This window comes from Anabas testudineus, chromosome 19 (genome assembly GCF_900324465.2).
Source record: "Anabas testudineus chromosome 19, fAnaTes1.2, whole genome shotgun sequence".
Classification (NCBI taxonomy): domain Eukaryota; kingdom Metazoa; phylum Chordata; class Actinopteri; order Anabantiformes; family Anabantidae; genus Anabas; species Anabas testudineus.
Window position 1 is genome coordinate 798,089 of NC_046628.1, and position 13,685 is coordinate 811,773.

Consider the following 13,685-nt stretch of genomic DNA (forward strand, 5'->3'; position numbering starts at 1 on the left):
TTGTGGTATCGCCCATCAATACTCTTCACTACCATGTTCTAGTATTATATTAATATAGTCTGCATTACTTCTGAATGCTATCTCAACTGTGAAGCACAGGAGTGGCAGCATCATGTTGTGGAGTTTTTATTTTGCTGCAAGAGGGACTGGTGCACTTTTGAAAAGTGACAACATCATTTTTGAAACATCATCTGAAGAAATCAGCTAGAACTAGCTAGCTAAAGCTTCAATGCTCATGAATCATTAATCCAAAGCATACCTCCAAAAGGGCTTAAGGTCAACAAAGTGTAATATTCTGGAGTGGGTATCACAAAGTCCTGAAGAAATGTGGACTTGTAAGGGGAATAGGCCAAAATTCCTGCACTTGTGTGTATTTTGTATAAGGCAACCCATGAGTTTGATTCAAATTACAGAATTTAAAAAAGGTAATTAAAATAAACCTGTTACGGTTCCTGCCTTCATCCACATTACGTTGATTTTATTTCTGTTCCTTCCCGTTTTTAACCAGTTCTTACTACTGTGGCTCTGCTCTCATTTCCTGTCATACCCACCATTTGGACTTCCTCACCCTCCACTCTCCTGCGCCTCTATTATGAATTTGTTTCACCTGTGTGTTCTCTTTCCTTTAAAAGCTCCCCTCAGTCCTCTGTTTGTCACTGGATTATACACAGATTGTACATATGCAGCACTTTGTTCGTTTGTACATGGAATGTTCACACTAGGAGTTACTTGGATTCACCGCTTTTCATTACACCCTGGACCTTGCCTTTGTTTTTTCGGACTCTATTCCCTCTGTTTGTGAGTTGTTTACCTGCCTTTTGCAGTGATATTTTGTTTGGTATTTTGTTTTTCTAGTTGGTATGTTAGTTAGTATTTCGTTTGCATAAGTGCGTTGATTTTCATTGATATTTTGTATGTATGATCAGTGTGTTAAGTTTGTATTTTATCTGCATCAGAGCAGTTATTTTTGTTTGTACTGTATTCATAGTTAGTGTGTAGTTTCTATTTTACCTGAGTCAGTGCAGTGGTTTTTTGGTTGCCACTTTGTTTTCATTGCTAGTCAATTTTCATCATGTTTGTTTGATTCCCTCATCTAGTTGGTTTCCCAAATCTTCTGTTTTGAGACCGGGCAGTTGATAAATCATTTTTGCTTGTATATTTTTGCCCCTTCCAAAAGTTGGTATAGTGTGTGTGTTTTGCATGATTTGCAATTTGAACCAAGAAGACCACTGATTTATTAAAGTAAGTGAAAGTAAGTGCTCCTATTTATGCTCAACAGACTCCTTTGTTAGAATTTTTGCTACGTACAGTAATGCATCACATGTTTAGGTGCATGATAGGTCTAGGCCACAGACAGATTAGCTTAGCACCAGGAATCTTTTACTACTGAGCCATGTAATCCATGCAGAATGTGTGTTTTTTTGTTTGTTTGTTTGTTTGCTGGCAAAATTGACCCTGTCCAGAGAAGTCTTGGTTTGTTTTGTTTTGTTTTGTTTTCTTCTAACACTTCTGTCTGAGGGCCCAAAGATCATGGCAAATCAATAGCAAAATCTGGAGGTCAACAAACATTCAGACAAACTGAGCATTGCTTTTCAAATAGTTAACCATTTTTGGCATTAAAAAGCTATTTATACAGTACATTACCCATTTAAACATCTTTGAAATTTTGCTGAGACACAGAAAAATAGGGTGCACATATCTGCTGAATTTCTCCGTTTGATTGTTCTTGACTTATAGGTGAACTGTTGGGAGGCAAAAAAGTTTGGCTTTGATTAAAACTCCCATAAAGGTATTATACAGTGTACCATCACAGTCCCCGAAAACCCTAAGTGCGTCCTCTTTTGTACTGTTCTTTGCCTGGGCCCTTTCTCCAGAGTCACCAATGACCTGACTCTTTGGTAACTGCCCTCCTACCACCTCCCCTGACCCTGTTTTCTAATAATAATAATTACTCTTAGAAGATGGAAGCATTTTTCAAAATGTTTCTACAGATGTGTTCAGTACATTCCCTGCACAAACGCACACAAATCCCAAAACCAGTGTACAGTAAATGAATAAGATAAAAATGTTTTTGCAGACATTGTTTTTCTTATGTTTAGTTTATTACTGTTTTCTCACTTGTCTATGCAAGAATAAAGTCAGATATAATTAGTTATTCGAAGAAGCAGTTACATCAGCACCACCAGCTTATTTCTGAATTGTTCAAATTAATTCAATTCAATTTTATTTGTATAGCGCCAATTCAGTTTAAGACCTTACACAGTATAATTATACAAGAAATTACCCTAACCCAAACCATGCATAGTCTACAAGACGATCAGAGATGAGATTGTGATAGGCTTGGCTTGCACTTTGTCTCTCTGTGTTTTGGAGAACCAGATCTGAACCAGATTGACTCGTATGCAAACAAACTACAATTCTGCGGGGTGGACTAGTTGAAGAGATCATTCTTTCTAAGATCCCTGGCTTCAGCTTTAGAGACATCCAGTTCCAAGCCATAATCCAAACTGTTGAATTATGGTCCTGTTGGGATGCTGCTTCCTAAAGATGGAATGCTGGAAAAGGTCTACTGAGTGCTACAAGGAAGCCACCTTCATGTGTTTAAAAAGGTAGAGGTGCCAGCTAGACTGCACTACAGTAAACATCCTCAACTCTTGCCCATCTTCCTCATCTCTGACCCAGTGATACATTGTCAATGGGGTGAGACAGTGCTCAGTGGGAGTGTATTAAGCCCATATTGTATGGGGTGAGAGTTTACAGAGTGTAACTGAGCTTGTTATAATTCTGTATGTTTTCTCTTTGTGTGTACCTATAAATACAGAAAGCATAAGGTAGTTGCCCGTTAGATGTCCAGATGTACAGTACCTTAATATAAAAGTTACTAGTAGTAGTATTACATGATAATTTGGTGTCTTTATTTGTTTGGAACACACATATAACTTAAATAGTATATCTCAGTTTAAATCACTCTCTGTTTGACACTATCACATAATGGTAGCAAACCTCCCAGATTATGACATGACTGTCATTCTCAAAAAAATGTGTGCTTTCTGTCTTTATGTAGTTCTTACCTGTGCACTATGGCAAAGGAAATCATGGCTTCGATTGATGAGTTTATTGACATGAAGGCCTTCTTCTGGGCGGTGGTGCCTGATTTCCAGAGAAATCGCTGGGGCTCAATAGGTAGAGTAATTGTCCTATGATTGTCTGATAATCGTAGGATTGGTGGTTTGATTCCTGGCTGCCATGTCACATGCCAAAGTGTCCTTGGACACTAAACCCCAAGTTGCCCCCAGGGAGTCAGATCAGCTGCATAGCAGCTCTGCCATCGGTGTGTGTGCTTGTGTGTGCAAATGAGATGCAGTGTAAAGCGCTTTGAGTACCAGTTAGGTAGAAAAGCACTATGTAAGTGCAGACCATTTACCTTTGGCATGGTAACGATGTGCTACCTCCTAGGTATAAACTCGGGGGTCAACAATGGAAATCTAGACAATACCAAACATGCTGGTCCCTAAGACTAACACAGAAGAAGACAATGACAGTAAGTCTGTGCACTTTTTATAATTCATGCAGTTGATGGAGTGGCTCCTCCTTGGCATGAATAGAACATCACATAAAAACAGTAGTCTAGTGATTTAACAACAAAACATACCTGGTAACTTCATTATCTACAATGCAACTACAGGCCAGTACACTGCACCTCTACTAAGTAGCGAACCCAGTACCACGGAAGGAGGCTTGATCCACCACTAGTTACAATGCAACTGAAGTTCTATTGTACTTTAAGGTGCAGCTTTTCTTAGTCATTTGGACATGGACAAATATATTGGTCATGCAAATTACTAATTTACACTAAATATTGTTATACATGACATTGCAATCATGATCAGATTAAACTGGTAATATAGCTGTCATTTCCGGACCTGATCCAGTGATCCAGCTCACACACAGCTTGCACATTTATAATGGTATAACTCGGTAACTTTGTGAATATGAAAGATCAAGTAAGGTCTCAAACATGTTGTCAGAGATTGATATAAATACTCTACAGTGAATGCGATTTAGTTTTTCTTTTTTCGATCTGGAGGGAGATTGCATGCAGACGTTGTGTTAAATTATATTCAAACCTAACTAAACTCCTTCTCAACAGATACAACAGATAACAACAGAGTAGTAACACAATGCGAGCCCACTGTTGTGCGATCTCATATGCAGCATATGGACCTTTTGCACATGGGATCGCGGCATTGTGCACACGTCGGCCATCTTGGATAGATAATTATTTTTAATCACTGCATTTTATTGTCGCTGACTGAGGGAGGTTGGTTATTATTCACTGTGCTATGTGACTGTGTTGTAGTGTGTGTGTGTGTGTGTGTGTGTGTAACATGACAGTACGGCAGCGGGACAGTGTGACGCAGCAGACGAACAGCCTCCTTCTAGCTCCGCCCATCAACAACAGTGGGAACAACAGAAGCGGCGCAGAACGGAAGTGACTAAGATCCAGTGACACTGGCGGTAAAACAAAACCTCTGCAATATTTCCACTACTCTAATATACGGAACGTTTTAGTTCAGCGCCGTATGTAAATTCCACCGTGTTATGACCGAGAAGACGAGTGTAACACATGTATTGCTAACGTTACCGTTAACGTTGTGTGTGTGCCGCTGATGCCACTGATGGGAGACATTTCTCCACAAGTGCACAGCTCTGCATTGTGGCGCAGCCGCTTGGACGTGGTGAGTGCGAACAAACTGGACGATAAGAAGTTGTGTGCTTGGTGTGGAACTGCGCTCGGATTTGACTGTTGTTAGTTGGTTCCTGAGTGATTTAACGGTTTTCTGGACATTTTTGTCTGGATGGAGACAAAATGAACGAATAACAACAAACTCGGCGGAGAAGAACCGGAATTGGACAAGTTTGCTTTCAAAATAAAAGCGTACAATTATCAGCGTAAAGTTGGATTGAACGTTACCATGTAGCATGCTGTGTAAAACAGTATTTCAGACTCAAAATGACGGACTCGGGTGATGCACCAACTGTTCCCGGCTCCTCCGGCCAAAGCAGCGGGGCAGGGATGAATTTCACCGTGGGCAGAGTACTTTCAGGCCGGGTTAGGAGTTTGTCTTCCCCTATTCCATCTGGAAGACTGACGTCCCTCAGGACCAGAGATCTGACACTGGGGGGAGCATTCAAAAAATCCAAGGTGATGAATGAAGACAAATCAGCCCATAATAGTTTTTCTCTTGAAAATGATTAAGCGAGATGGAGGTCACAGGTCAGGTTCAACTTCAGCATTATAGCACCTGCCTTAAAACACATTATTTACTGATCCCTGTTCTGCTAGTTAGAACTAAAGTAACATGCAAATTTATTTATAGTCATTGCAGCTAGAAAATCAGCATACTATATGCACCGTGTATAACAACAATTCATGAATTCATAAACATGTTGTGTTTCTCTCTGTCCTCTGCTGGTAAAGAAAACCATTGAGCCAAATGTCCACGCTGTCAGAAAAAACAAAGATGAGTGAGTGATGAACAAGATAATTTCTCAATGAAAGTATCATGTATATTACATATATTGTGCTGTTAGTGTGACTTATATCATGTTTGGTTCTTCCTTAGGTTTAAGGAAGAGATTCATGTGGCTCTGAAAAAGGACAGAAGAGAGAAGGATGAGAGGAGGAGGGAGAACAGAAGGAGAAGGAAAGAGAGGCCTCAGACCATTCAGTCTCACTCCATCTTTGAGCAGGGTCCTGCTGATATTGTGCACAAAACAGGTGAACACCTTTTCTGTTCTTTGATTTCAGTGGAGGTGAAGTGTGCACAACACACCACAGGTTGATATTACACTCCAGCAGCACCCTTCCTTACCTCACAGTAACCTCTCTGCTCAGGCTGGCGTGGTGGTGCTGTAGACTTGCACGACTCCACCGCCTCCTCTGTTTGTAAGCTGGTGAAAAAAGAGAGGAAACATTCAGATGAGGAAGAAGATGAGATACTCAGTAAACTACAGAGAGATGATGTGAGTACTTCCTGTAGAAAGAAGGCTGTAACTTTGACTTGATTAACTGTCAACTGTTTGCTGTAAATCCTTGAACAACCTTTTGCACAGAACATCGACCATGGTGAGTGTCCTCTCTTCCATCATATACACATGAATCCCATTACAAAATGATGAACAGAAGGAATGATTATGCATAAACATGGTTTCACTGCTGAGATGACCTGACTATATTGACTGGAAAAATGAGATGACCAAAAAACCCTAAACTCAAACATGGCTCCAGAAGTATGTGCACCAAGATTGTATTTGTAAAATTCTGACATTTCTATCCTACGCATGAAATTGGGGAAAAATCTAAATATACATAAAAACCTCATTTTCAGAAAGTTTGGCTTTTTATAGATTAAGTGTAATAACTTGTTAATCCATTACATATTAATAACAATTGTCCCATTGTTGGTCATAACTTGTGCTTTGCACCTACAGTTCATTGATGATCCAGGTTTGAAGAACGATGCCAAGCTGAAACCCATCCAGCTGCCTCTCTGTAAGTCCAACAGCTTCAGACAGAGTCTGACCACCACAACACCACAATGTGAGAACAGTCAGTTCTTGCTGCTACATGCCTGTTAACAGTTCCTAGTTAAGAGTTCCTTTTACTCAGGACATCCAGGTCAAGCTTCCAACCAATTAGTGCAGGAACCGGCTATTAATTTGACTGGGGGAACACTTTGACACAGATGGCCCCTGAGTTCACAAACTGTCCTGGTAGAAAAGGAGGTGGCTGCAAACATGAAGGGACAAACATAAGTAAAATCAGACAGAGTTGTAGCAGTGAGGCAGAGCTTAGCATTGTCACAATAAGATTTATTGGTATGTTAACACATTGGAATAATTAGAGACAGTATAACAATAGCCACAGATAACGTAAATTAAGCAGAGAAAGAACAAAACAAGGCACTGCTGGGATTTGGCTGGTGGCTGGTTAGTGTAGTGGTAACATCACAGCCTCCCATGTGGGAGACTAGGGTTCAAATCCCAGCTGTGGCCTACCTCCAGTAGGGGGTACCTCCTTAGGCAAGACCTTCTCACGCTGCCCTGCCTACCATTGTAACTTGTACTGACTTGTAAGTTGCTTTGGATAAATGACTAAATGTAAATTTTAAGCCAGGGTCTTCTATTTACTAGACAAGCACTTTAACTAACTAAGCCTTGCTACTGGCTGGGTAACTGAGCATCAGAATCTGGTTGCAGACACGTAGTAGGAAGCAATCTAAAACATGTGCGTGATGAATCCGTATTCTGTTACAGTGCATTCTCATGTCATGTCAGCAGGTTTCGAAGATCCAGTTGCAGGCTGCAGCAGGACAGAGCCACCCAAACTGGAGCAGCCGTTCCTGGCAGAGCTGCTGCAGGAGCTCAGCTTGTCCAGCAGAGAGGAGCTCTTCTTTATGCAGTTACCTGATTGTATGCCAGGCAAAGCATCTGCACAGGTCGACCACTCTGCTGTATCCACTACTGAGAAACACCCCAAGAAGGATATCAAGTCTGAATACAAGAGGCCTGCAGGTCTACAAGCACAGGTCAGTGATGTTGCCATGTCTGTTGAATTTAAACACATTTTTCTACACACAATAAACCATAATGACAAAGTGAATGTGTTTTTAGAAATGTTCTCCATTACAATAGTATTCACACCCCTACTTCAGTTGACAGTAATCCCTGTGGGAGCAGATCCAGCTCATAGTCCTCTTGAGTAAGTCCCTACAAGTCCCTCACACCTGGATTTCGACAGGTTTATCTCATTTACAGAGGCTCTGAAAGCCTTTGTAAATTCCCTTTGTATTTTTGTAACATTTGCATAACTGTCCATTGGGTTTTCACTGTGTCATTGTGCTTTACTATGAAAAGACTGCTGGGTCAATTAGTTTTTTCCATTTCTATGAAATTACATTTCTAACACAGTAAAATGTGCTGTTGTTACGTGTCTGTATTTGTGCGTATTGGCCATTAATGTCTTCTGTTATGGGGTGGCAGTAGCTCGGGTTATAGAGCACTCATCTATGTACCCCAGGGTGAGTGGTTCAATTCCCAGTTCCTCCTGGCGACTTGTCGAGGTGTCCTTGGACAAGATACTTGTGTAGTAGCACCAATATGTACCGTCTGGCAGCTGTCCAATCACAATTTCCCCAAGGGGATCAATAAAGTATTTCATTATTATTATAATAGTACACGTCCTTACTTTTCTCTAGTAGCCCTTCCATCTTGCTTTGTAAATGTCTGAACTTGTTTTCAGTCAGCCAGTTACTAACAGGTTGCGTATGTCTGCCTCTCCCAAGGAGGCCGCGGTGAAGGAGGGCTGTCCTGTGCTGTCACAGTTCCCTGAAGGATTTCTAGGTAAGCTGCGGATTAGGAGGTCAGGAAAGATGGAGCTGAAGCTGGGTGACATTGTTATGGATGTCTGTGAGGGCGCTGCATCCTCCTTCCTCCAGGTACTGCATATGTCTGAGTGTGTGTATCATTTTACTATAACAGGCAGAGTGAGATGCTAGGGTTACCCTCCTCTGTCACTTACTAAAACATTTAGTTTTAATAAACAGCCTGTTAGCTGGGGACAACTGAGGACAAACAGTTTTATCAGTGTAGCTACTGTGGCAGCAGTACATGAAAGTAAATCATGTTCTGTCATTATCCATATCTGACTCCGCAGCAACTGGTGTCTGTGTGTCTGTCTGATGGGCGAACTGGAGACATGATGGTGCTGGGAAACGTCCACCACAAACTGGTCTTATCTCCTGACTTCCAGGCTTTACTGAGACAAGCTACAGCAAAGCAGCAACAAGGACCCTGATAGTATGTCACGTGCAGCACAGAGGGACAGACTCTGACACAAGGAACACGACTGCTGCACTTAAAGGATATGTTGTCCAGCTGAGCTCCACCTCAGCTTTGATCTTTTTGTTTTTTTTTTTTTTAAGGAAGCTGTTTCGGTCACCTGGTTTTACATTTTATAAAGCGGAGAACACAATGGTCATTGTTGTCATAAACAGGTAGACAAAAATTGTCACGTTGTAAACCTATTATCCTGCCTTCTCACAGTCTCCCTTAACTTACAGAAGATGCAGCTCTGTTTCATCTTTTTTAGAGTTAACAGCAGGTTTCGATATGACACGTCATGTGATCCTAACACACAGTTTGTACCAGTGTAAGAATAACGTTTTACGTCTCTTTGTTTCACTGTTTTCACACCTTTTACATTAAGTAAAAAGAACTACACTGTACTGTTGCGTGGTAAATGTAATCAGGGTGCTGTCAGTGTATGTCAACACTGCTGCCACCAGCATCAGCTTTGACCAGAAAGACGTTCTTCAAACAGCTCACTGTTACTTACTCCCCAGTTAAAACACACTTATGTTATAATATCAATAACCTCTAAGAAAAGAGTGACTAAGGTGTCTTTGGGTTAACCAATAATAAGTACACAAAAACAATAGTAAAATGCTGGTTTATGTATTATGTGTAGTGAGGCTGGTCAATAATTCAGTAATGTTTCTGGAGTTTTTAGAAAAATTCAACTGTGATGATCTTTTGTCATTTAACAGATGTAAAGTCACTTAACCTTTGTGGTAGTGTTGTTTGTGGCCGCCATGTTACATTTTCAGGACTCAATAGAGGGTATTTTGTAGAAGATTGTGTGTGTAAATGTTTATTCAGAAAATACACAATACAAAGATAATGGCAGCGCTAAATACATTCTACATACTGAAAGGATGTTCTTCATAATTAACAGGCATGAAGACCAGAAAGAACCTGGTCCTTGGTATTATTAACTGGCAGAATTTCTTACACACAAATGACGTTTGGGTCACATGTTATTTTATACAATGACATCAGGCTCATCTGAGGGGGAAGCAGCTGGAACAAGCATTTGTAACTGCAGCCATAAAAAAGCCAAATTTCAGCTGTTAATGATTCTTCTGTCATAAATGAGAGCAGGATTTTACAGTTTTAGGTTGCAACTGCACAAGCTGGTCCTACACTAACAAAAGCAATGAAACAAAACTATTCAGTCAGGTTCTGTGGAGCAATTAAAACGTTCAAGGGATGAACCGAGTGCTGGTTTTCTACATAAATCCCAAACCCACACCGTTTGTCCAACTGTCACTACAGAGCTCCACTGTATCCAAAAAAAGTTCTGCTGCTGAAATTAACAAGCTCACTATTTTGTCCTTTTTGATTAAAAACTACAACAATGAGCAGCGATTTGGAAAAAAAAGAAGAAAAGACTGTAAAAATGTGCACACAAACCACAAGACGTGTTCTTAAAGGTTCTCACCTCAACTAGGAACCATTGGTCTTGGAGTTTGGAACAGACAGATAGTTGGTGAATATTAAGAGACAAGCTAAGCCATTGTTTGCTCTTAGCTTTTGATGAACTATGTTAACACAAAAATACACACTATATGACAAAGCATAAAAAGAAAAGTGTGTCTGTTTTGGGGACGGCAGCAATAACCCTTATTCTTAATATGGTATGGTCAGGGCTTTCTTCTTCTAAAGACTGTATACAGAAACACGTAAACTGTATCCATACATTTTTACTTCCCTTTAACACCTCACTCACATGTGTAACAAGTCAGCACATTCTATGTGGTCAAGTCACATTTTAAACTTGGAAAAAGCTCCACTCTGCAACAGCTTGAGGGATTAATGTGTGGGGCGCAGAATAAGTTAACACTGTACAAAGTGAGTACCCTGGTGTATGTTGCACTGATCACAGGCTGTACTGGGGTGTTATACTATGATATGTTTGCCCTGTTGAATCGAAGAATCATTAACAACAAAACTGTGACTTTTCAAGTTAGAGGAACAAAATAAATCAGAGCGCAGTGCTGGGTCATCAGACCTGTTTTTCGGTTGTCATAAACAAACTGTGTTTCCTCTAGACCAGATACACACATCCTATGTCTTTTTGGCAGTCCTGATAGTTTTTGAGGGGCTACTTTTTGTTGCCTTCCTGGTTGTTTTTGAATGTGCTGTGGACTTCTTTGTTTCCTTCTTGGTCGCTTGAGATTCAGTAGCAGTTTTTTTCTTAGACAGTGTCCGCTCTCGGATCACGTCTTCTCGTCCGATCTCCACCATGTGGTCCTCCCAGGATTTCATCTCATTCTTGTAGCGGATTTTGTCATCCTCTGCCAACTGTGTGTACACCTGAGATGTAGAACAAACACATTGCATCTGCATGAAGGTCTTCAAGGCATATACTGTTTATAATGAATGTGTAATGACTGTGTTGTGTTGACCAACCTGTTTCTGGTGGCTAAAGAGATTCCTCCAGTCTTCCAAAAGTGATTTCATCTTCGCCTTCAAAGAACATCAGCAATTAATATGATATCAATAACTGAAGTAGAACTCTTAGATCTGAACTGCACAAACTTGTCTTTAATCCTTCATGTGTTTTAAACCAGCTGTTTAGGAGGAAGTGTGTTCATTGGATATCATTTATCCACAAATGACTTCACAGTCCAGCTGTCAGAAGTCAGTATACAGAAAGGCTAGTGTCTTCCTGATACTGCATCATAGTTTTACGTAATCTTGATCTATGACCAGTCACTGGAAGACAAGTCCATGTATCTAATACAGCGAGCACCTCACACCATCTGTCAAAAGACAAAATATGAACCGTCTCTTTAAAAGGTAATGTCATGGCTCTGTGGTTACTGACCTGTGTGGTGGTTCCTCTGGCATCCTCAAAGTGCTCTGACATGAAGATATTGAACGGAGAACGAGGACGTTTAGGCTTACCCAGGTTGGTTAACTCCTGGATCACACACACACACACACACACACACACACACACACACACCAGTACATGACAGAGAAGTAAATGCTGTCAGCATGGTCAGACATGTGAATAATTGGTATAGTAGGCCTAATATGTATTTCTAATATGACAGAAATTAATGTTAGTGTGAAGGTACAGACAAGAGTGTCCTGTGTTTTACTTGTTTTGCTGTCTTTCATACCCTCTTTTTGCGGATGGCTTTTCTCTTGGCCATCCTATGCTTCTTGTCCAGAGCTTGTTGCTGGACTTGTGCTGGGGTCAGCTGGGCTTGGTAATTCTGGAGGTCCAGCTTAAACTGCACCCTGGCTCGGAGAGAGGCCTCCTCAAATGGCTAGAAGAAAGGAACCAACAAATACAGACAACAGTGTTTGTATTTTACAGTCAGTATGATATAGATTATTTCCCATTTGTAGCCACTGGCTCAGTCTACAATATAGTTCTTATTAAAAGAGGGAAATACCTGTTTCTGTTCAGGGCTCATCATTCTCCACTGCTGGGCAATCTCCCTAATGATGTCCACTGATTTAATTTCTCAACGCAAAAGTTAGAAGGTGATCATTAACAGCATTATATGATACAAATAACTTATGTAGAATAAAAAAAGTTAGACTTATATAGCTCAGCCATGTGCTCTGAAATTACATATCTATGCAACTATAATACACTTTCTTCATAGTGCATATAGCTACTATTTCCATTGCCCTATAAAAAAAGCACTGTGTATTGCAATTATACCTGGATTTTGTCTGGTTATGACTGGCTTCTGCTGCTGCACGTATCTCATGTATCCATTCAGAGGTCTCTTTGGAGGGCCAGTGGCCTGAGAGGTTAGACATTTCACTGGGATGACATATGCAGCAGGGAGGACACTGGTACACCTACAGCATTCGTGTGTAAACACACACAAACATTATGTAGAATATTCAAACATGAATTATGTCTAATAGAGAAATTAACAATTGTGGCATACATAGCTAAGTTTTCTAAGTTCTCCTTTTTCTTAAATTCTTTCCACGATGGAGTTGTGCTTCAGTTCTCATCACACACACACACACACACACACACACACACACACACACACAGCCTGTGCTACAAAGATCCCATTGCGTGATACAGTGTAGCAAGAAGCTGCTCTCTCTAGCTGTAATCAAACGTCCACTGGTTACAGCGTCAACCGTTTGTTATTAATGTGAGTTAACAGTCTGTAGAGACGCAATCCGCTTTTTTTACAATTAGTAAGACATTAAAGCTCCTCGAGAATTACCGTGGTTTGAACTCCTTGTTCAATAACAGTTTATATAAAGATTTCCCATCTCTAAAATTCTTACTTAAAGATATTTTTTAACAACTCCACAGAGTGCGGAATGATAATAGAACTAGCTAGCACTGCTGCTACTTTAGCTAGCCTAGCTTACACAGTGGCTAAAGCAACTTTTGGTTAGTTACCTCGCTAGAGAGCTTGTGCAGGACAAGACGCTGAGGGACTTAGCCAATAGGCTAACACTCGCAGTCATTACGCTAAACGGAGCCATGTCGGTGTTCACAAACCATCAAATAGGGTATTAAAAATATCCGTAGTGTTCCACAATGCCAGCGTTTTATTATATTTATGCATTAGAGCTTTCTCTCCTCATCCTTGTTGACATGCAGCAGATAAATGGCTGCAAAAGGCGCCTATCACTGTCACCGTGGTGGATTGTGGGAAAACTACTTCCGTTTCCGCTTGAGAGCTGTTCATCACATACATATATAACGCTATAGATGTTTATATGTTCATCCTGTTTATGTATTGTCCAACATTAATGATATAGCTGAGTATATTGAACGAGTT

At 40.6% G+C, this 13,685-nt stretch overlaps 2 protein-coding genes across 4 annotated transcripts; one reads left to right on the forward strand and one right to left on the reverse strand.

Moving 5' to 3' along the window:
* The first annotated feature begins 4,459 nt into the window (after window positions 1-4,459).
* On the forward strand, window positions 4,460-9,622 carry zgc:171971 (RNA_pol_Rpc4 domain-containing protein). Of its 3 annotated transcripts, none has more exons than XM_026350905.1 (8): window positions 4,460-5,206; window positions 5,483-5,529; window positions 5,628-5,782; window positions 5,900-6,027; window positions 6,496-6,604; window positions 7,342-7,592; window positions 8,349-8,501; window positions 8,720-9,622. In XM_026350905.1, exons 1-8 carry the CDS (start codon window positions 5,015-5,017, stop codon window positions 8,858-8,860), a joined length of 1,176 nt encoding a protein of 391 aa, XP_026206690.1. In that variant the 5' UTR covers window positions 4,460-5,014; the 3' UTR covers window positions 8,861-9,622. The 3 variants fall into 3 exon arrangements, with proteins under 3 accessions (XP_026206690.1, XP_026206691.1, XP_026206692.1); XM_026350906.1 differs by having other exon boundaries at window positions 7,345-7,592; XM_026350907.1 differs by having other exon boundaries at window positions 6,496-6,556; window positions 7,345-7,592.
* Window positions 8,971-13,513, reverse strand: tfam (transcription factor A, mitochondrial). Its single transcript, XM_026350908.1, has 7 exons — window positions 13,301-13,513; window positions 12,590-12,732; window positions 12,315-12,385; window positions 12,036-12,185; window positions 11,735-11,830; window positions 11,317-11,373; window positions 8,971-11,220 (listed from the first exon to the last, which is right to left on the reverse strand). Exons 1-7 carry the CDS (start codon window positions 13,384-13,386, stop codon window positions 10,972-10,974), a joined length of 852 nt encoding a protein of 283 aa, XP_026206693.1. The 5' UTR covers window positions 13,387-13,513; the 3' UTR covers window positions 8,971-10,971.
* Window positions 13,514-13,685: the final 172 nt, after the last annotated feature.